Below are 23,805 nucleotides of genomic sequence, written 5' to 3' on the forward strand. Positions count from 1 at the left end.
ACATGGAGGTTAGTGGAAGGGCAGGAATTGTTCGGTGTCCCTCTGTCCAAGTGATTGGATGTCTAAGTCAAGAGAAGGAGGTGGTGACATGTTCCACTGGGGTGGTCAGTGGAAGATATTTGTGTTCCTCTGAAGGGATTCTTGGAATGAAGGTAAAGATGGACATTTTTCAAGAAAACTGCAATTACAGGGCACCTGGGTAGCTGAGTCGGTTGGGCCTCTGACTCGATTTGGGCTCAGGTCATGATCTCACGGTTTGTGGGTTCGAGCCCTGTGCAGAGCCTGCTTGGGATTTTCTTTCTTCCAGTCTCTCTTTCTGTCCCTCCTTTGCTCGCTCTCTCTTTTTCTCTCTCCCTCAAAAATAAACTTAAAAAAAAAAAAAGAAAAAGAAAACTACAACACTTCCCATGTAAAGATCACCATTAGTAGAGGCCAAGGCCAACTTCCTGATTATATAACCAGTGCAGTTGCATAGGGACCCATACTCAGAAGGGCTTTGTGCTTCAATGTTCTGTGTTCACTGTCTTGAAATTTTTATCTTTAAATATATGTTTTGTAAATTAAGTCTGATAGGAAAATGGAACATGCACTGGAGTCTTGGAGCCTCAGCTCAGTCTTTGCCCTATCTCCTACTGCCTTGCAGGATGAATTTTTGGCTGCTGGCTCTTCCACACTTTGGTATCGTGGGCCCTGCCTAGCCTCATCCTCTCTGCTTCTGCTCCACCACTGTTGTGGTCACATTGCTGGGGAGAAGTCTGTGTTCTACTGTTGCTCCTTATGTTTGGTGGAGGCCTAAATAGAGCAGGGAGGGTCTGGGCCCATTGCACATGCCCTGCAGCATGATCTGTCTCAGGTTGGCAGTACCTCGGCACATTAGGTAGATGACTTGGCAGGGGGTGAGTCCTCAGTCCAGGTACTTGGATGTATCCCTGGCTGGCATTTGCAATCTTTTGGAGGTTACCCATGTGCCATGGGTTGGAGCAGAAATCCCATGGGACAGGAAGATTGACTTCCTACCCCCAGCCAGGACACAGTACATTGGTCCAGCGGCTTGCAGGAGGTAAAACCCAATAGCTAGAGGATTTATTTGTGCTGAGTTGTGTGGTGAGGCCCTCAGGCATCTGTGAAGATCTGTATTTGCTCTTATGAGTATCCCTTTGTCCAGGGGACCATGACATTAAATAGAAAGTAAAAGGCACCATGATATGATAAGTTGATGGGGAGAGAGAGAAAGAGGGAGTGACCATGAAGGAAGGAAAAAGTTTTGTATTTTAGTATCTGATAGCACTTTCCCCCAGCTTTTTAGATTTTGCACTGGGCCCCACAAAGTATGCTGTATTCATCATTTACTGGAGCCAAACTTAACCTGAATAATGCCAGAGTTGTTTCCTTACCATTGATGTTTTGTGATTAATTATGTAAAGAGAGTTTTGGCTTCTTTATTTCTCTTGCCTGTCCCTAATACTATAAAACTTAGACCTGGAGGGGAGCCTAGGTGGCTCACTCGGTTAAGCATCCAACTCTTGATTTTTGTCTCAGGTCATGATCTCACCGTCATGAGATTGAGCCCCATTCAGGGCTCTGCGCTGACAGCATGGAGGCTGCTTGGGATTCTCTCTCTCTTTCTTTCTGTACTTCCCTCTCCTCAAAATAAATAAACTTAAAACAAAAACACATTAGACTTGGAAGAGGGAGAGGGAAGAGGTATGCCAGAGTCAGACTCTTCCTCCCTCTTAACCTCTTCACCTCCTCCAGTAAGACTAGTGAAAAATCTCTAGACGTCCAGCGATAAGCAAGTGTCCCCACCTCCCTTACCCATCTACAGGTAGATAGCTGGGACTTTCTCTAATATTTTAAACCTTCTCCCAAGAAACATGGGATAGAATTTACCCAGATTCCTTATGAGTAGCAGTTATCAGGATTGTTTTCTAATCCATTTAAAGGAGTTGAAACAGATTTTTAGGATGACAAAATTTTAGTAGTCAACCAATCCAGTAACTTCATTTCATGATGAACTAGACATCCAGAAAGTGTAAGCAATATAGTTCAAGACTTCTTAATTGGTAGCAATCCTCAAATTAGATTTTTGTTCCCATTCTACTCCACATTATTTCTACATTACATTGTTAATGTATTCTTCCTAGATCAGTGAGAGCTACCACTTTTATTAGATCAGTTATTCAAAAACTGCAACTTTTAAATTGCTTTCATGACTTCTAAATGCAATGTTTATGTGTTGCTGAATTCTCTTGGGTGTACAGTGTGTGTGTGTGTGTGTGTGTGTGTGTGTGTGTGTGTGTGTGTATAGTTAAGAAATGTGAATATAGACATAGATTCACATGTTTCTTTGAATTAATCATGACTATAACTATAGTTATAGGATCTTTTGACTACAAGTGCTGATACCATAGATAATCCAGATGCCTCTCTCTTTAGCACCATTATTATTTGAACCTTGGTAGTACATAGAGAAACTAGATTTCATATGGAAATTTCATGCAAAGTATTGGCAAGAACGGGATAGCATTGTCAGCTTTTTATTTTGATTACTAAGGACACTGGGGTGCCTTGGTGGCTTAGTTGGTTAAGCAGCTGACTACGGCTCAGGTCATGATCTCACAGTTCATAATTCGAGCCCTGCATCAGGCTCTGAGCTGTCCGCCTGCTTCAGATTCTGTGTCTTCCTCTCTCTCTGCCCCTCCCCTGCTCTTTCTCTGTCTCTCTGTCTTTCAAAAATAAGTAAATGTTAAAAAATTTTTTTAAAAAATAACAGCACGATCTATCATCACTTTCATTTTATAAGAAAGAATATATTTACACCACATATTAAAGGATATAATTTCAGAATAAAGACAGCCTTTTACAGGAAAAGACATTTGATAATTTATATAGACATTTTTTTGGGCCATGAACTAGTGAAATTTTGTCATGGATCAGTAGTACTTGTTTGCAGACTGGTGCTGGAGAACCACTGACATCTAGTATAATAGAATATTAATGTTGAATGGCTGCTGAGGATTGTGCTGCATAGATATCTCAAGTGTCTTCTCGAGGAGCATTCTAATTCCACCTGTATTAAAAGGGATCATTACTCTGCATAATGGCCTACTGTTTTTCAGTGCTCTGCAATCATGCTGTCATCTGTCTCATTTTTTAATAGTAGTTTGGAGCATAGAGACCTGAATTCCCATGATAGACAATATTTCTTACTATAATTTAATTATAGTTTAGTGTAGATATGAGTGTAGTCATACTGCTATAGTCATAGTGTTAACAAGAACAGTTTACTTAGTTTGGTCTTATAGTCGTAGTATTAACCAGGATAAGTTACTTAGTTTTTAGAATAGTAAAACAATAACAAATGGTTTATTTTGACTTTCCACAATATTCATTTTTTCGAAATATTTTTCAGATTTGTTAATCCAGATGTGACTGATAACAGTTTTCTGATAGAGTATAAATTCCACGAGAACAGTAACATTTTCATGCATTTAGCATAAAAGCCTAAAAGAGGATCTGGCACAGAATAGGAGCTCATTAAATTTTGTTAAATTAGTGAATGATTAACAATGAATAAATTCAGAATCTTCCTAAGTTCAGGTATTGCCAGATCCAGGCTTCTGGTTAAACATGTTGAATTGAACCCACACATTCACTTCTGTTTCCTTCTGAAACTGAAATAAAATGACAGTAAATCCACAAGGATAAGTAAATAAGGAAACAATAAAAATTAAAGTTTGAAAGTGAGAATCAGATAGAAAATTAGTAATTTACCTAGCAAATGAAAGAAAGTAGAAACCCAAGGCAAAGATGCAGAAATGCCAAGGAACTGCAAGCATCTTGTACCTCTAGAAACTGATGTGCAACTGAAGCCAGAGATTTCTACATAAGAAGCTAGAAGCCACTATCTCTCCAAACTCTCTTGCCTGCCTCACCCACAAAGGCACTGCCTATCTCCTACTTGACAGAAGGTTGGAGATTTGCCCTGGAGAGTTCGGGAAATCCCATGGTTTGCTGGAGACCGTGTACAGTAGGGAGAGCTGCCTGTCAGAGCTGTGGTCCTTCTGTGAGCTGCAGCTCGTGGTGGTTTGAAACTGCCCATGGTGGGAGTATTTAAAATTGGCAAATGCTGTGAAAAGATTTTTAGAGCGAATATACTGCTGAGACTGTTCTATTGAGAACAGAGTGGAAAGTCTAAGTACTGAGTCGGAGACCTCCCTGCTCTGTTTCCCCACTTAGAGGACGGCTAACCTCTCACTTCCAGGCAGGAGAATAGAAGATTCCTTTCTTGGGGAACTAACTTGCTCAAGAGAAAAGACTGAAGCTGCTCTACTTAAGCTCTCCCGGTGAACTAGCTCAGCCAGAATATCCTACAGTGAAGTCCATCATTTGGCAAAACTTTCAACCGGCTTTTTAATACTTCCTTCCTAATACGAACATGAAGGGTCACTGGGCACTTGAAGAAGGTCTCCACCATCAAATCAGGCAAAACAAGCAGGGAGACTAAACAAAAACAAAAACAAAAAGCTTGGAGAAACTACAAAAATATACTCAGTTAAGAGAAATATATTTATTAATCCACAAAACCAAAATTAGGGGTCTATAAAGAAACACTCGTAGAATAAAAGAGAAACCCTAAATATTTTAAGAGACATAAAAAGCACAGTACGAAGTTTGGAGGATAATATTGAGATAATCTTCTAGAAAGTAGAGCCAAAAGACAAGATGGAAAACAGGAGGGAAAGAATATTAGGGATTTAGTTCATAAGGTCTAGTGAGTTTGAGAGAGAACGGAGAAAATGGAGAGGAGATTACCAAAAATGTAATTACTAGACTGTAACCTAGAACTAAAGAATTTGAGTTTGTTTTGCTCAACACCAATACCTATCATTATGAAATGTCATACCCACTTAGAAGATTCTAAAACTCTTTGTGGAGAAAAGAAATAGGTCACATAAAAGGGATTAAGAATAAGAATGGCAACATAATGACTTCAGACTTATCACTGGCAGTGCTGGAAGATAGAAGATAATAGAACCATGCCTTCAGTGGTTGAAGAGAAATTGATTTCCAAAGCAGAATTGTACTGCAGCCAAACACATGGTTATGTATTGGTAGAATAAAGATATTTTCAGACATGTAAGGCCTCAAAAAAGGAGGCATCTTGTATCTCCCTATCAAGAAGTAATGGAAATTTCTTTACCAAGACAAGATAATAAACCAGGAAAGAGTAAACAACAGGATCTAGGAAACTGGAGACCCATCCCAGAAGAAAGAAGGAAATCCACAGCAATCACCTGATGGGTGTAGCAGACTGAAAGAGCAGTAGGTCCGAATTGTATTGGAAGGATGGAAAGTCTCCAAAACGTGGAAACTGATATATCTGATACAGGTTGTTTCTTTTAGATGAGGGTATGGGTTGGGACATGAAATGATTGACATATGTAACACACTGTTTTAAGAACATAGCATTTTTAAGAACATAATATTCTTGGTCATTTATTATTATTAGGATAGATACTGTAGTATATTCTCCCACATCTCCTCTAAACTTTGATTTGTGTATCATCTAAAATATCAGTTTCTTCAAGTGCCCAGTGATCCTTAACTGCATGTTCATATTAAAAATGAAGTATTAAAAAGCTGGTTGAAAGTTAACCATATAGATACTGTATCTGTTAGAACATTAAAATAGTAAGCATCTGTTAAATATATACATTGTAAATATTTGGAAACTGCTCTAATATTATATGTAAATTAAGAGGAATACATGACTTCTATAAAAATATTTACATTATCAGGGCTTCTGGGTGGCTCAGTCAGTTAAGCATCCGACTTTGGCTCGGGTTGTCATCTCATGGTTTGTAAGATTGAGCTCTGCGTCAGGCTCTCTGCTGTCAGCACAGAGCCCGCTTCAGATCCTCTGTCCCCTCTCTCTGCCCTCCTGCACATAGGCACACACTCTTTTTCTCTCTCAAAAATAAAAAATAAACATTTAAAAATATATATATTGCATTATCCTGAAGTAGAGGCAGTCAAAATAGGTTTTGATTGAAGGTTATCAAAGTGCAATAATGCTCTTTATGTGCTAAGGGAGAATTTTAATATTTAAACTGTAAAATGCTTTTTATTAGCTATTTACATAATTTTTCATAATAATGTCATCGTGTATTGATATTCTAGATGCACCTCAGAATAGATGGATACAATTTAAAGAGATGGAACACTATGAAGCTCATTTTAAATGAGCTAGATCTATACTTTATGGTATGGAAAATAAGCAAGAAATATTCTTTTTTTTTTTAAGAAAAGCAGATTGCAGAAGAATACTTTATGTGTATGGTTTCATCTGTATTTGAAAAGATACATTTTATGTACTTGTATGCTTAGAGAGAGCTTCTGGAAGGCTATGCAAGAAATGCTAGAGTGGTTACCTCTGGGGAGGAGAACTGAAAGCTGGTAGAGGAACACTTTACCTTTTCTTTCTGTGTCCTTGAAATGTTTGCTTTGAACATACATAGCTTTCATAATGATAAACAAATGAACTTAAAAATTCCAGATGTATTAGACATGTAGGTAGAGTTCTTAACTTTTTTTTTTTAACAGAATTTTACTTAGATTATCAGCAGACATTGAAGAAACGTAATAATATTGGTGTCAATAATTTAATACCTTTCAAATCCTTGTCTTAGAGAACAGTATGTTTTTAGTCCTTAATGGTTTTTTTGTAGAGGGTGTGTAGTGGTGATTATATTAATGTTAGTTTATGAAGTAATGAGTTCATATGGTAAATATTGAAGGTGTACTAAAAATGTATTAATTTGAAATTAAAAATTAAAATTGTATTTAAGGGCTTTCTCACCAGTTAATTTCTAAAATAAACAGATATGGAAAAAGTGTTCTGTGGTAGTTAAAATTTTGTAGTAGAATTGGGCTGGATTATGCTACATTTCATATTTTTCAGTGCTGTACTTTATATTACTTTTTCAGTACATTAAAACTTATGCAGTGAAACTGAATAATGGCAATGTTTTTATACCCTTTTATAGCCATTTCTTTTTCATAACCTCCCCCTATTTCCTGTTAACTAAACTATAAGTACCTTTCTGTTAATTTATGAAAATTATTGTTGAGATAGCACATTATCACTGATCTGTATGGCACTTTCAGCATGTTAGAAGCAAAGGTCCAAGCAACATAAAACACATCAAAATTCATTAATGTGGTATTGATTATTTTTTGGATAATTAATTTTATTGCAGACCCTTGAAAGAGATAATGAGCTGCAAAGGGAGAAGGTAAAAGAAAATGAAGAAAAGTTCCTTAATCTTCAAAATGAGCATGAGAAAGCACTGGGAACTTGGAAAAAGCATGTAGGTTTATTTAGTAGTAAAATAGTAAAATATTTTAAGTAGTTGTAGACATTTAAAATAACTATTAAATGCTTAGAAAATATTGCAAAATTAATATAGGAATAACGTCAGACACATATTCTTCTTGCAGTTGTATTTCCGAGAAGTGAATGCTGTTGAAAAGCTAAATTTAATAAAATTTCCTATAATGCTTTCATGCTGGAAAAACCACACATACACATGTGTGTATATTTATATTTATATAAATATTGATACATACAATTTGAATGACTTCCCATATGTGACATAGAAAAATGAATTACCTTTTCGTAAAACAACTGCATAGCATTTTAGTAAATTATTAAAATACTTATAGGTACTATTAGAAGCAGTTTTGTTGAGATGTATTAAAGCTATGTTTAGAACATGTGTACAGTAGTTGAGTTCTGTAGTATTAACATTTTATCATAAAGAGTTGATACATTATAAACATAGCTATTTCCTTAAACCACATCCATTTATTTTAAGCTAAATTTTCACTTTAATAAAGTAGATAATAAAAGTATGAAATAGTATTAAATTAAAATTATAAAATACAAAGGTTCACTTTAAATGTTGGTGGACCCCAAAACTGATTATTCTATTTTAATATGTATTTTCATTTCCTTTCAGTTCTCTTAAAAGAATTCACACAATAGAAAGTCATGATGATTTTATGGAAACTGTATTTTGGGAAAGATTATGTTTTAGACTGTTACACTAATTACACTATACTTTTCTAATACTATAATAATGTAATATATTTTATACTAATATATATATCTAAATGCCAGTTTGACATTTTCTTACAGATTTTGATATAAATTGTTAATATGAGTAACTCTTGATTTTTCAGTTCATTTTCAGCTAACATATTCTCTTAATTTGTATTTTGGAGAGATCAAGTCTTCACTGATGAATTTAATGAGGTTTATCCAAATCTCAAAAAGTGTTTGTAGTTAGTTGTATCAGAATACTAAAAAATTCTTACTCTCTGTATGAGTAAAGTTTACTGTTAAGCAACAAGCATAGTAACATTCATTTTAGCTTCAGCGAATACACATTGCATCTTAACGCTTCTTATTCCTGATGTTTAGAGACCTTGGAAATGGTACTGTTGGGATAAGGAAAACTTAAAGTGAAAAGAGAATATACTTAAAAATGTCAACCATACTCTCCCCCCCCCCCAAAATGATTAGTTGCCCTAAGAAAATAAAACATTCCTTTTCCCTGAAACCATAGCCATGCCCTTCCCATAAGGAAAACTCAATTGAATTCCAAAAAAACAAGCAGTTTCACTGGTGAGGGCTGTCTGTAAATTTGTATAAAATTGGTTTGTCTTAGGATTCTTTAGCTTCTACAGTCATTTCACTTCCATATGCTTTAATACTAAACAATATAGTTAAATAAAAATGGTTCTATTTCTTGAGTGGGACATCAGATCTACTCTTTAATTGTAATTCCATCTCTTTGTAAGTTTTTCACCATTCTTGAGTGAAGGACAGTGCAGGTATTGCTAGAGGATTGGATCAAGATGGGTTTTTAAAAACTTAAAAAGATACTGACAAAAATAAGATGGAATCATATAAACTATTTCCACACACCCCCCCTCCCCAGACAACAACAGTGAAAGAGATACCATACAAATAAAACTTTGTGACTATTATTAGGCAGTATAGTTAAAAGTCATTGAAATAGTATAAAGAACACTGTTATATGCATGTTTGCCTTAGACTAGTTATATAGTTAATGGATATACGTAGACAAAAGACAATCAGTGAGGTTGTTCAGAAATTACTTAAGGGAAAGGGTTGGTTACAAAAGGAATTCAATTCACAACATCTGTTGAGCATCTGCTATGTGTTAGGTACTATTCCAGGTACTGGATTTTCAGAAATGCCCAAAATACAAAGATTAATAAAGAGCTCACACTCTCAAAGCGACAGATAACTATGAAATTAACCACAGTAACATGGAGTAGTTTAAGTAGTATTAACAAATTACTATGAAAGTACAAAGTCATATCATTAACTAGGTTGGAGAAAGTTTTAGAGCAAGCTGACACTAAAGATAGATAGGGTTTCACCACACAATACGTGCCCATTTCCTACCCTTCTCTTTCCATCCTGCTGACATTCCATGTAGTAAAGAATGGGAAAAATTATGGGGGCATTAAACTGCATTTTCAAGGGTGACAAGTAGTCTGATTTGAATAAAGCATAGGATATGTGAAATGTAACATTGGAAAATTGGCTGATACCATCTTCCAAAAGACTCCTTACTAAGGAAGTTGAATTTTATTTTATAAGTAATGGGAAACCATTGAGAATATTAAAGCAGAGAAGTGACATAGTCAGATCTTTTAGAAAAATAACTCTTAGAACAGTATGGAAGATGGCTTTATGGAAAGAGACCAGTAAGAAGAATACTGTAAGTATCTAACTGTGAGCCTATGAGGGTGTCAGTGAGGACCACTGTAGTGAGAACAGGAGTAGATGCAAAAAGCATTTAAAAAATAGAATTACCAGAGTTAGTGACATTTTACACATAATAAGTATTAGAAGGGGAAAGGAGTCAAACATGCCTCTGAGATTAGTATAACTGGTAGAATGTAATATCATTAAGTGACATTAGGAATGTGGAAGAGGAAGCAGATTTGTAGATGAAAATAAGGAGTTTAATTTAGAAGCAGTTGAATTTATAGTGTCTGCAGGACATCTAGCATGAAATGCATAGTATTCATTTAGAAAATTTGAATCTAAGGAGAGAGGTTGGGAGATAAGATACAGACTTAAGATTTATTAGCGTAAAGAAATTTGAAGATATGGTTCTAATCATTTATGGAAGGAGTGGAGGACTTGGGACGAAGCCTATAGAAGAAAGAGTAGGTGTATGTGTTAAGACAGGGCGGGAGGGGGAGCCTGGTAAGAACAGTGAGCAACATTGGAGGAGAAAGGAAAAATCGTACCATGAAAACAAAAGGCTGTTCCAAGAACAAGTCGTCACCATAGTCCTGCTACAGAGCTGGTGAATGGTATGAAACTCGGGAAAATTCCTTTTGTTAATTTGAGGGGATATCTGCGGGGGTGAGGAGGTGGAATCTGGAGACCAATGGGGGCAGAAGTCAGGTGATTAAGGAGTGATGGGAGGTTAGAATTTGAAAGTACCAAGTGTGGATTTTTAAGAGAGAGACAGTAAATGGGTCAAGGATAAAAATAAATTAGGATTTTGAGAAGAGCGTACTTGTGGGCTGAGGAGAACATGCTGGTGTAGTGGGAAGGACTGTAAATAAGCAGCAGAGAGGAGCTATGAGTGCTGGAGGCAGGCCCGCAGGGAGACTGGAAAGGATAAAGAACTCTAGAGAGTTGAGCCTTGGAAGAGCACCTGCAGAGGTAGATTTTTAAAAGGTTAAAAACAGGTGAGATGAAGGGAAAGTAATCGGTGAGTTCATGTTGGTTACCTTCTGTAGGGGCTCTGTGGCACTTATTTTGTCTTATGTTTAAGGTTCCCGTGAAAGATCATTCCCCCAAGAAAATGAGTATGACATTTTAAATAGCAGGGAAAGCCCAGTTTATAGCTGTAAATATTAGTCAGAAGTGTCATTGTGCTAGTCTTCATTCAGCTGAGTTAAAATCTGTATGCATAATTTGAAAAAAAACTTCAAGAAAGCAATAAAGGTAAACTTTTATAGAATTTTTATGATAAAAATAAATTCTTTTTCATTTGTAACAAGAGGTTGTTTAGTATAGTAGTTAAGAATACAACCCCTAGACTTAACTTGGGTTTGGATCCTGACTATATCCACTTGATCTAGGCAAATTACTTAAATATCTATAAGCTTTATGTTTCTCAACTGTAAATTGGGGATTTTTATGAGTATGAAATTATGTTTATTAAGTATTCAGCATAATTCAATAAATGGTAGCTCTCTATTAGTAATTACTTTATGATCGTTTTTATTTTTTACTTTTCCCAAAAACTCGTGTTAGTAAAATATTCTCATACAAAACACACACTTAAGTAACTATCCATTATGGTTAAATTTTATATTAGGTTGAAGAACTAACTGAAGAAATTAATAAGATTAAAAATGAGTTATCATCACTTAAAGAAACTCATCTTAAGTTACAAGAACATTGCAGTGATTTATGTGATCAGAAGAAGTTTGAGGAAAACAAGAACTTTCAGGTAAAATTCAAGTGTTTGGTGGGTACAAAACTGAAAGGAATTAGGACCATCACTGATGATTTTCTTCCTGCTTTATATTTTAAGTATCTCAGATTTTAAAATAGGAGTATAAGCATGTAGACTATAATAGATTTCAGTTAATTTTTGTGTACATTATGACAAGGATTGAGGATTACATTTTTGGATCCGGAGTTCCAGTTTCACCATGTACATTTTTTGAAAAGACTCTTTTTTTCCTCTCATTGTACTTTGGTATAATTTGAAAGTTAGTTGAAAGTTAGTTGATCTAATATATCTGTGGATCTATTTCTGAATGCTTTATTATGTCCCATTGATTATATGTTCATCATTAAGTCAACAGGCAACCCTGCCTTTATTAGTATAGCTCTATTAGAAGACTTAAAATGTGGTAGTGCAAATCTTTCCACTTTTTTTCTTTTTCAAAATTGTTTTGGCTCTTCTGAGTTCTTTGCGTTTCCATATAATTTTTAGAATCGGTTTGTCAGTTTCTGAAAAAACAAGTCTGTAGGATTTTGGATTGTGTTGAATCTATAGATTAATTTGTGAAAAACTGATATCTTAACAATATTGAGTCCTCTGATTCATGAACAGAAAGCTTTACATTTATTTAGACATTCTTTAATAGCCCTCAGGAATGCTTTGTTGTTTTCATTGTGTAGATTTTTAGAATGTTTTGTGAAATTTATCCATGATGAATTCGTGTTCTAGGATCCTATTATAAACAGTATTTAAAAAAAAATGATTCCCTAGTTGTTTCTTGCTGGTATATAGAAATAAAATTTGATTTTTGCGCATTGACCTTGTATGCTATTACCTTTTTCTTTTTTGTAATGGTAGTTCTCTTTACCTAGCTTTTGGATTTTCTGTGTACATTATGTCATCTGCGAATTTAAGGAAATTTTTTTCTTCTGCTTTGTATGAATTTTACTTTTTTCTCAATTTATTGCACTAGCTAAGACCTTCTAGTACAATGAGGAATAAAAGTGGTGACAGTGGGGGGCGCCTGGGCAGCTCATTAAGCATCCAACTCTTGATTTCAGCTTAGATTTGTGAGATTGAGCCCTGTGTTGGGCTCTGTGCTGATGGCTCAGAGCCTGCTTAGGATTCTCTCTCCCGCTCTCTGCCTCTCCCCAAGTCATGCATGTGCTCGGGCGCGCTCGCTCACTCTCAAAATAAATAACATTTAAAAAAAAAGTCCTGACAGTGGACTTGCTTTGTTTCTCTAGCTCAGATGGAGAATTTTTAGTCCTTAACCATTTCATATAATGTTAGCTCTAGGTTTTTTGTATATGCTCTTTATCAGATTGAGTAAATTTCCTTTTGTTTCTAGTTTGCTGTGTTTTTTATCATGAATAGGTATTAACTTTTGAGAAATGGTTTTTCTGTATCTGTTGAGATAATCCTATTTTTCTTTATTCTGTTAGTATGTTAATATTAACCAATTAACTATATTAATTGATTTCCAAACTTAAAATAACCTTGCATTCCTGGGTCACCTGGGTGACCCAGTTGGTTAAGCATCCGACTTTGGCTTGGGTCATGATCTCAGTTTGTAAGTTTGAGCCCCTCATGGAGCTCTGTGCTGACAGCTCAAAGCCTGGAGCCTGCTTCAGATTCTGTCTCCCTCTGTTTCTGCCCTTCGCCTGCTCTTGTACTCTGTCTCTCTTTCTCTCAAAAATAAACATTAAAAATTTTTTTAATAATATAAATAATCTTGCATTCCTGAAATATATATTTATTATACATGGCTGGATGTGATTTGCTAATGGTATGTTAAGGATTTTGCGTTGATTAGGAATACAGATCTGTAGGTTTTGTTTATTTTTTCTTTGTATTCTTTTGGTCTGGTTTTTGTATCAGAGTAATGCTGGCTTCACTAGTTAGAATGTGTTCTCTCCTCCTGAAAGACTGTTGTGTAGAATTGGTTCTATTTCTTTACTATATATTAGATAGAATTTGCTGGTTTGCTCCAGACTTGACCCTGATATGCTTTTTCCCTGTGATGTTTTGCTGCTGCAATAAGTCTTAGTCACTAGTACAACTGTAGCAGGATTCCCGCAGAGTCATGACACTGAGGCTTTTCTCTCCAGGAAGTAACTTTATTTGTGCTGACACTGCTCAGTTGGGTTTGTACCCGAAGAACTGAGCCCTGAACACCAAGTGGCATAGTTTTTAATATATTTTTTACTCCTTTGTTTCCCATATATGGTAACACATAAACATGTAGTCTGATTAAGTGGTCTTATGTTACAAGGTCAAGAAGGATATTGTCACGTATGCGTCTTTCTTTCTTTCCTCCCCTCCCCTCCCCTTCCCCTCCCTCCCTCCCTCAGGGAGGGGATCCTACCGCAAACTGTATACTGAGTCCTGTGAGTCTCCTTGCAAATCATGGAAGCTGGGGGGGTACTGGGAGACTTACAACACAGTCGTTTTGGTCATTTTCATCTTTCAGGGAACTTGTCCTTTTCATCTAAGTTGTCAAATTTATTGGCAAAGAGTTGCTCATAATATTCTTTATTGTCCCTTCCTCTGAAGGTTCTGTATTGATGTCTGCTCTTGCATTTTGGTCGTCCCACCTTTCCCTTCCTCCCATTCCATCTCCTCTTCCTTGTCCTCTCTCTCTCATCAATTTAGCTAGAGACTCTCAATTTTGTCTTTTTAAAGAACCAGGTTTTGACTTCATTGATGTCCCTATCATGTTTGTTCATTTCCTGTTTCCTTGGCTTTTGCTGTTAACTTTATTATTTCCTTCATTCTGCTTACTTTGGATTTGAGGTGCTTTAACTGCTTAACATGGACACTTAGATCATTAATTATTGGCCTTTCTTTTCTAATATCAGCATTTAAAGCTATAAACTGTCCTCTAAACATTGTTACAGCTTCATCCCACAAATTTTGATATGTAATGGTCCCATTCTAACTTTACTTAAGTTTATTGATTTATTTTGAAAGAGACAAAGTACAAGTCAAGGAGGGGGAGAGAGGGAGAGAGAGAATCCCAAGCAGGCTCTGGGCTGCTAGAGCAGAGACCAGTGTGGGGCTTAAACTCGAAACCATGAGAGATCATGACAAAACCAAGAGTCAGACACTTCACTGACTGAGCCACCCAGGTGCCTCTTTAGTGATTTCATTCTTATTCATATTTTAAAATTCCTTTTGTGAGGGCTTCCTTGATCCATGGGAATGGGTATGAACCATGGTATGGGTATGACCTATAATTGTTTAACTTCCAAGTATTTGAGAATGTTCCAAATATCTTTCTGTTAATTATTTCAAACATAATATAGTTGTGGTCAGAGAGCATTTTCTGTAAGACTTCTGTCCTTTTCAACATATCCTTTTAAATAGAAATATCCTTTTGTTTTAAGTTACTTATTTTGAGAGAAAGACAGAGAGAATGAGCAGGGGAGGGGCAGAGAGTAGAGAATCCCAAGCAGACTCTGGACTGTCAGCATAGAGCCTGATGTGGGGCTCGAACTCACAAACATGTGAGATCATGACCTGAGCCAAAACCAAGAGTTGGTGCTTACGGACAGCCATCCAGGTGCCCCAGAAATATCCTTTTTAAAAAGACTTGCTTGTTAGTCAAGTATATGGTCTATCATGGTGAATATATCATGTGCTCTTGAATATTTTATAAATGGCAGAGCTGGTTGATGTTGTTCAAGTCTTATCTGTCCTTACTTTTTGTGTACTTCTGTCAGTAAGTGGGAGAAGACTATTGTAATCTTTAATTATAACTGAATTTATCTTTCCTTTTTTAGAACTGTTTCTATTTTGTGTTTTTAAGCTCTTATTAGGTGAATATACATTTATGATTTTTAAGATTTCCTGATTAACTGATCCATCTTTATTCCAGTAATATTTCTCGTCTTGAAGTCTATTTTGTATATTATTAATGTAGCTGTTCCATCTTTTATGATTAGTGTTAACATTCTGTATCCTTTTCATCCTGTTACTTTTTCAATGGGAATATTCATAATTTCATGTTGAATAATAACATGAGGAAATCTTTTCTGAGAACTATTTCTTATATATTTTTTATTGTGGTAAAATGCACATAAAATTTACTAAACTATTTTTATGTGTGCAGTTCAGTGGCATTAAGTTCACTCCAAAATGGGCATGGGCATGGTTGTGTACTAATAAATTATATTTCCAAAAACAGGAGGCCAGATTTGGCTCACTGGCCACAGTTTGTCAGCTACTTTTCTAAAGCTTAATTGAACATAGCCTGCTTTCAAAAATTATGTTAAATTCTCTGGTTAGTAAGAAGCTAACAATACTATATTCTCATTTTCTCCTACCTGGTCTTTTTTATAATACACTTCACTTGTACATATGTTATCAACTCCACCATATATTATTACTTCATTCTATTTAGTTTTATTTTTTAACTAAAAAGAATTTTTTTTAATGTTTATTTACTTTTGAGAGAGAGACAGAGACAGAGAAAGGATGAGATGCAGAATCTGAAGCAGGATCTAGGCTCTGTGAGCAGTGAGCAGAGAGCCTGACACGGACCTTGAACTCCTGGACTGTGAGATCATGACCTGAGCCAAAGTCAGATGCAATTTGGATGCATTTTGAGGAACTGCTTTGTTTTAACTCAAATGGTAGATATCTAAGTCAGTAGAAATTGACATATAATATAATTCCCATGCCATAATTAGTTTATATACTCCTTTACTGTAGGACTTCCCTTATACAAATATCTTTATGTACTTTTGTGATTATTTCTTTAGGATAAATTTCCACAAATAGTATTACTGGGTCAGAGAGCTTATTTACTTACAGTTTTGACACATACTGCCAGATTGCCTTCCAGAAAGATTGTACCAATTTATACTCTCACCAACTACATATAGAAGTACCTGTATACCCAAACTCTTATACTTTTATCAGTTAAAACATTTTGTTTTTATTTGGGGGGAGAGAGCGAGAGAGATTTTCCTCTAAACCTGCTACTACTCTTGTTTTCTAGTTGAGTAACAAACATCCACCAGTCACCTGTGGTGAATCTGAATGCTCTAACCTGAACTCTGTAAATCAGTCTGGACTCCCCCTTCATATCTTACCATCCATCCAAGTCCTACCGATTAGCCAGTAAATATTTCATGTATCTATTCAATTCTTCGTCTTTACTGCTATCACCTGGACTATGACACTCTGGCACTCTTCAGATGTGTCTCTGTCTCATGTTGTCTCCCCTGAATTCAGTATTTTTCAGACTTCTCTGCACAGACTATTAGTGGTTCATGGAAATTAGTGATTTGTGACCAGTGTTCTTTAAAAAATGAAATAAAATACATATAAAACATAATGGATCACATTAAGAGTAGATATTATTTGGTGTCTCACTGTATTTGTAGACCATTTATTTCTCATTGCAGGTTTTTATCAGTGAGTTTAGAAACATTCCTGATGCTACAGCCAGATTGGTCTTTCCAATCAGACATTACTTGTCTAAAACCATTCAGTGGTCTTCCTCAGCATCCTATACCCTCAATGACCTGGCGTAACTTCTTGCAAGCGTTCTCTCCAGTGTCCAGGTTCCCGCTGAAGTAAATCAGGAGTAGTTCCAGGAAGAGACTATATTCTTGCTTTTAAGCATCTGTTTATGCTATTTGTTTTCCCCGGAGTGCCTCCTTATCCCCATCTATACTGTCATTTCTTTTCCTATCTCCCCACTGGATTGTGAGCTTTTTGAAGCTAGGGACTGTGTTCATCATTATATCCCAAAGCCTAGTTTAGTGCTTCCAGGGAGCAAGTGCTGAATATACAGGGGGTTGAATTGATTCATATTTTAAAGAGACATAATACCAAATACTCAAAACAATGTTTGCTGTTACTACTTGCGAGTGGTTTTTATCATCTACTATATGTGAAATTACGTAACAATGTGGAATGCATGTTTGAAAGCATCAAAGGGTCTCAATTTTGTTCAAATATGACACAGAGTGATCTTGCTCCAAAGAGTATCACTGGGGCACCTGGGTGGCTCGGTCAGTTAAACGTCTGACTTCAGCTCAGGTCATGATCTCTAAGGCTGAGTTCAAGCCCCTCTTCGTGCACTGCTCTCACCGCCTGGAGCCTGCTCCGGGTCCTGTGTCTCGTCTCTGCCCCTCCCCCTCAGCTCTTGCGTGCGCCTTCTCCCCCTCATGTGCGCTCACTCTCAAAAATATTTTTAAAAATATATTAAACTTAGTAAGAAAAATATTTTGGCTTTCAAATAGAAATTGCTAAATGGTTGACATGAAACATTCCACTTTTATCTGCAGAATTGGTTCAAATGTCATACTTTTTAACAGTATGTTTTTATAGTAAAGGTATCGCTTCCATTTACTTTAGAATCTTCCAGAAGTAAATACTAAAAACAGTGAAATGTCAATGGAAAAATCAGAAAATACTATCATACAGAAATGTAATTCTGGGCAAGAAATAAGGACAGACACTGTGAGTTTTTGTTCAGATACTAACTACAGAGAAAAGAAGAAAGAAGGCCCATTTACACAAGTCATAATAGAAGGTAACCTGAAATACTGATATTTTCTCATTTTCTATACTGAGTCCACCCCCCCCCCCCGCCTTTTCTCCTACAAATAAAGTATTTGTCACAGTGCAGTGCTAGGCCATCTGTGGAATTTAGGGGAATGTCAATTATAGTCTTTGAGGATTTATACTGTATCTGAAGAAACCCTTTTTGGTATATGTCTTATGACAGGCTCCTTTAGAACTATCATTTACAGTCAACATTTCCAGGGAAATTACATTTCTGTCTTCCCTAATCACTTACTCCATGGCTTTTTGCATTATGGTTTCTGCCTTCACTGCTTTGGGGAGTGTGTTCTCTGGGCTATACAAAGCCTTCTGATAATCAGACCTGGCACCCTTTCCTTAGTTCAAAAGACCTTTCTATAACCACTAACATAATTTACTAATTTGTCTATCTTGTCTGTGGTTGTTTAAGACCATTAACTTATTGTATGAAGGTGTTCAATCCTAGGCTGAACAACCACTTGGTGGAGATGTTGTAGAGAGGATGAATGGATGGATGAAAGTCCTTCAAGTCCTGAATTTTGTATTCTAGATTACTTTACCTACACAGATTTGAAATCTGTGGTTAATACCCAGATGAATAAAATGTCTTAAGTATTCTATATATTTTGCCCAAAGGTATCCAAAAACTTAAAAATACTTAGAAGGTAATGACCGAGTGACAACTGTCACTCTTGAAATCAGTTAGCAATTCTGGATCCTACATAGTGGTAAAAAGAAAACCACAGGCCTAAAATGGAATCACTTGTGTTAAGAACCTAATGTCAGCAAGCCAAGACTTCAATACCTAACTAAACTGTGGTTTCAGCCCCTCAGGAATGTTAACCTTTAACCAGTTAACCTGGAAATTTCCTGGTCAGCAGTAAGAAATCTACTGGTAGGCCTCCTTCTGGTTAGGAGGGTGAACTTGCCTAAAACAATGGATTCTTTGCTAATGATTTTTTCCGCACGCATTCTCTTAAAATCTTTCCTTTTCTATAGCTCAGTGGGGCTCCTTTCTATTTGTTAGATGGGATGCTGCCTGATTGAATGAATCATTTAATGAAGTCAGTTAGATTTTCAGATTGCCTTGGTTAAATTCCAGTCGTAATAGAAATTAGAGTCTAACTTGTTAGGATAAATTCATTCTTATCTGCTCAGCTGTGTGTTTACATGGAATTGGACTGCATGCTCAAAAGGACTTGTAACAGAGAACAATAAACCATTTGTAATACCCTCAACTTACTTGCCCCTTTTTAAACCAAAACTACTTTTGCTGTTATGAAATAAAAATTTAATATTTTAATTAAAATATTTAGCCAAAAATATTTAGCATGCTAAATATGACAAAGAGAACTCAATATTTAGGTAAATTGGTGTCATAACGTTTGTGTAATGGCCAATGAAACATTTAAGGCCAAATATGTTTTTATAAAAATAGGTCGTACATTAGGTCTTATAAAAAAAGCAGGTTTTAGTGTATAATATAAAAATTTACTGTGTTCTCATCATGACAGATTTACAACTTTTTGAAAAAACCTCCAAGAATGAAACAGATCCTGCTATTCCTCAGGATGAAAATCAAAGTGAAATCTCCCTAAGCAAAACCCTCTGCATAGCAGAAGAACTAATTAGTCAAAGGCAAACCTTGAATGTTACAGACCTTAGAAAAGCAGTTACTTCAGGAAAAAAGGATGAGGCGCATTTGGAAAAAGACAATGATTGTACAGAATTTAAATCACCAAACAATTCTTTTTTAATGGCAGATAGATTGACAGAAACAGAAAAGATACACCCAGAAAGAACTGAAAGACTCGATCTTCACCATGCAGATATCCACCTGGAGGTTGAAAATACCAGAACAGCATCTAACAATATCTTAAATGAGATGGCTCACCATACAAATCAAAAGAAAGATGGTTCTGAAGATGAATCATTCAGACATTTTAGACTGCTTCCAGGGAGTCAAGAAAATGCCACAGAGAAGGAAATTCCAAATGGTGACCAAACCAAAGGAGATCTGGATTCATCTCTAAATGTAAAGAATCCTGTTCAGTGTCAAATACATAGTTTGCAGGATTCAAGTAATATTATATTAGATGAAAAACAATGTAAAATAAACCAAATGCAACTGTTAAGTAAAAAAAGTGAGTGCAATATATTGCCATTTAAACAAACTTCAGTTTTTCAGCAAATCTGTAATGATACTTCAGAGAAACCTGAACTACCTATTTCCTCTGATACAGCAGTTAACCACCCCATTTTGTCTGCTTTCAGTGATAATTTGAAAGTACTTAAGAATCCAAATAAAAATGTTAATATTATGCCTACATTGGTGAAACCTAACTCAAGCCCTGGGGAAAGAACTATATGGAAAAATCTGAATGATACACACATTAGTCAACTAAAGGATTGTTTGGGATATTTAGAAGACAGTGTCACCATTTCCCATCTGCAGGTTAATAATGAGAATGTACGTACTTCACAAGCCAAAGACATGAAAACGGCTGTTCTTGCAAAAAGTTCTACAGAAATACAGTTTTCCAATAAAGAGAGTCAGATTGATGAGAATCAGACAACTGAAGCCACAAAAAACGATCTCTTCCTTTGTGTAAATGTTAATGAAAGACAACATACATTGTTAAATAATACAGAGAAAACAGAGTCATTAAATGACATCGTTTCAGGAGAAATTTATAGTGAAGGGCAGCTGGAAGAATCATGTTCATTTCACATAAAGCCATCTGGAGATTTAGTAAACAGAAGTGGAAGGTCAGCCTTTGATCTTTCAACTTCAGATAAAAAAACTGAGAAAATTCCAGTATATGTGAATTTCTTAGACCCCAGTCCTTGGTCAAAAGTAAATCAAACTGAAAGTCAAACACTGAGCACTTCAACTTCTAGCATTCCTTTGTTGGTGCAGGAGAGACCAACAGGCCCATCAGAAAACAAAAATATGGATTCAGTGATACTCTATAAAAAGGTTGATGATGATACCAGGAAGGATACTGGTCCAGGTAAAAAAAAATAATAATAATAATTTAGGTTTTCTTTTAAAATTTGAATTTCTAGTCCTTATTCTTGATAGTCTCCAAACTGATCGTGTTTCAAATGAAACCATTTTGGGTTTTTTTTTTTTGCCTAAGCCTGAAATATTCCATATATGTATATAGGTAAAAGTAAGAAAGGTTTCATTTAAACGTAAGTGGACTTTTCACCTAAATCTGAGCTATTAGTATCAACATGTACTGAGGTGCACATGCATATTGGAAGTTAAAAAAAAAAAATGTCCTTAAGGAACCAGAAGTAGCAGAAATGAGCACAAGCCATGGTCATTAATTTTAAATTAGGAACAACTACCTAATAGGAGTCTTGAAGTTGTCCCTAGGGCTTCTGCCAGTGGGCATGTTTATTCCTTTTCATTCTATACTGAAAAAACTTCCTTCCTTCACTTGCTTCCCCCAGTTTTTTTTTTTTTTACCACTTTCCTTAATTTCTCTACTTTTAGCTGTCCCTTCACCAGCACTACAATCCAGCTCTGTCTTCATTTTACAAGTACTATTGAGGAACAATATTAATCCATTTCAGATCATTGATATTTGTCACTGAAACACTTTAAATGGAATCCCTTAATTATGTACCAATATCAAAACATTCTAATGTTATTTCAGAGAATAGTATATTCTAACCACCACATAAAATAACAATGTCCAAGTCTTTTTAAAAATATTCTAGAATTAAAAAATCGGGCAGAGGTAAATGAACTACATATGACTTAATAGTGATGGGTGTTGAAGCCGGGTGATGGTACGAGGTTAGGTTCATACTCTTTATTTTTGTGTATTTGAAATAATTCGCTCTAAAAATATTTAAAAATAGAAATATACTACGTCATGTATAAGTGCTGTACAAATGTAACTTAAACAACAGTTTAAGATTATCATAAAAATCTGCTAATAGTCTCATAATCAAAGTTACAGTGGTTGTTAAAGATATTCTCAGATTTTAAGGGATTTTGCTGGTTTAACAGTACGCATTTAGACCCATTAAAGCAATGCAGATTACAAGGAAAGCTCTGAATGGCCCTCAGAGCTCATAGGCTTCTTTTAAAGAGGCAACTAATAGAACTTTGAGAAGAAAAATTGGGAATTAAAAGCAAAATGAAATATATCAGGTTTACTAGCATAAACGGGGAAGTAATGGAGGGAAAAACAGAAAACACCAAGAACTATAAAAACTTCCTCAATTTCCTAATAAAATGTAGTAACTTCAGATTCCATTAATTTTGAATCTGTTGAATGCTGTGGTTAGTCAAGTGCTGTTAGTTAAGGGGCTGGTCTTCAATCTCAGTGATATAAAGAAAGACTGAAGGGGAGAGATCTAAAATTCTGTAGAAATTCAGCTTGTAAAATGTCCACCCACAAAAGACCAAAGTGTCTTTTAACCTTCAAAGCTGACATGTTTCTCTAAATCATTTTTATCTATTTATTAAATTCCAGTAATCCCTACTAGTCAGCCTTTTGTTGGGCTTTTGACTGTGGCTAATTTCTTTAAATATATTTCATAAATATGACTTTAGTTGATTCAGACTTTCCCCATTAATCTGAATTGTAAGATGCTCACTTCATATAAATTTTACATCTGTAGCAATGTAATAAGCAGGGGAAAAAGGATAACGTTTTATGTGAACTGTTTCAGAAGACATTTATACCATTTCACACATTTTAATGTGAAATCAGGTTTTAGAAAGCAGCAATAAAAATGTTTTCTGAACTGAAATGCCCAATGTGTATTAAAAGCAACGTCAATGTAAACTATAATATGTTCAAAATAAAAACAACAGAAATTGTTACTTTTTAAATACAAAAGCATAGATAGGATCAGAGAAAAACAAGTTCAGTCACTAAAATGAGTGCCTGGAGAATAAAATTCAGTTGTTGCCATTTCCTCTTTGTCAAGCAGATACTACCAGCATTAACAGAGTTGCTGACACTTTGAATAGCTCAAGTATCCATCCAGATCCCAAGGGAGAGCCCAGCAAAGCGAGGAATGCAATCGCAAAGACTTTTTACGATTCTTCTTTTCCCACAGAACACGTAAGTCAATTAAAAATACTGCTGAGCAGACCTTAGTGAGCTAACTCTACAGATATGTGTAGAGCTGTATGCATCTGGATGCTTTAAGACCTCACTGATCTCCAAAATAATATCAAGAGGGCAACATGGCACCATTTTTCACAATTAAGGTTGATGGAAAACAGCAGGAAAAAGTCACAGTGCATAAATCAAACAGATATAATCCAGCCTGTTTGGGGAAGGACAGTGTGAGGTAGTGTAGTATGTATCTACTTCTACTTTTTTAGTCATCTAAATTTAGGAGTAGTGGCATTTGAGCATTTAAAACTTTCTTAATAAAAGATGCCTTAAAATAATACAATCAATTAAATTCCATTGTCCTAGACATTGCTTAATTATATCTTTTGGGAAACTAATGCAAAGAAATTTCCTTTAAATTACTTCTGTTAGAAGACAACATGAGAAAGGAGCAAATATCCTTAATATATGATATCAAATAGGGTGTGTGTGTGTGTGGAGAGATTATACATGGCTCCAAGAGTCCATTTGTCATATGAAAAGCAATCACAGCTGACCAGTTTGGGGGCAAAAGT

The 23,805-nt window shown here is 35.6% G+C and overlaps 1 protein-coding gene across 1 annotated transcript in view; it reads left to right on the forward strand.

Annotated features, from left to right (window-relative positions):
* The window catches only part of CCDC73 (coiled-coil domain containing 73), a 109,651-nt gene that overhangs the window by 82,103 nt on the left and 3,743 nt on the right, over positions 1-23,805 (forward strand). Inside the window, exons 14-18 of the mRNA XM_029915551.1 lie at positions 7,263-7,373; positions 11,445-11,579; positions 17,952-18,129; positions 19,655-21,154; positions 23,100-23,233. Of these exons, the coding sequence (XP_029771411.1) occupies positions 7,263-7,373; positions 11,445-11,579; positions 17,952-18,129; positions 19,655-21,154; positions 23,100-23,233 (2,058 nt within the window). The remainder of the gene's footprint in view (positions 1-7,262; positions 7,374-11,444; positions 11,580-17,951; positions 18,130-19,654; positions 21,155-23,099; positions 23,234-23,805) is intronic.

Source organism: Suricata suricatta, chromosome 11, assembly GCF_006229205.1.
Source record: "Suricata suricatta isolate VVHF042 chromosome 11, meerkat_22Aug2017_6uvM2_HiC, whole genome shotgun sequence".
In the NCBI taxonomy this organism is placed as follows: domain Eukaryota; kingdom Metazoa; phylum Chordata; class Mammalia; order Carnivora; family Herpestidae; genus Suricata; species Suricata suricatta.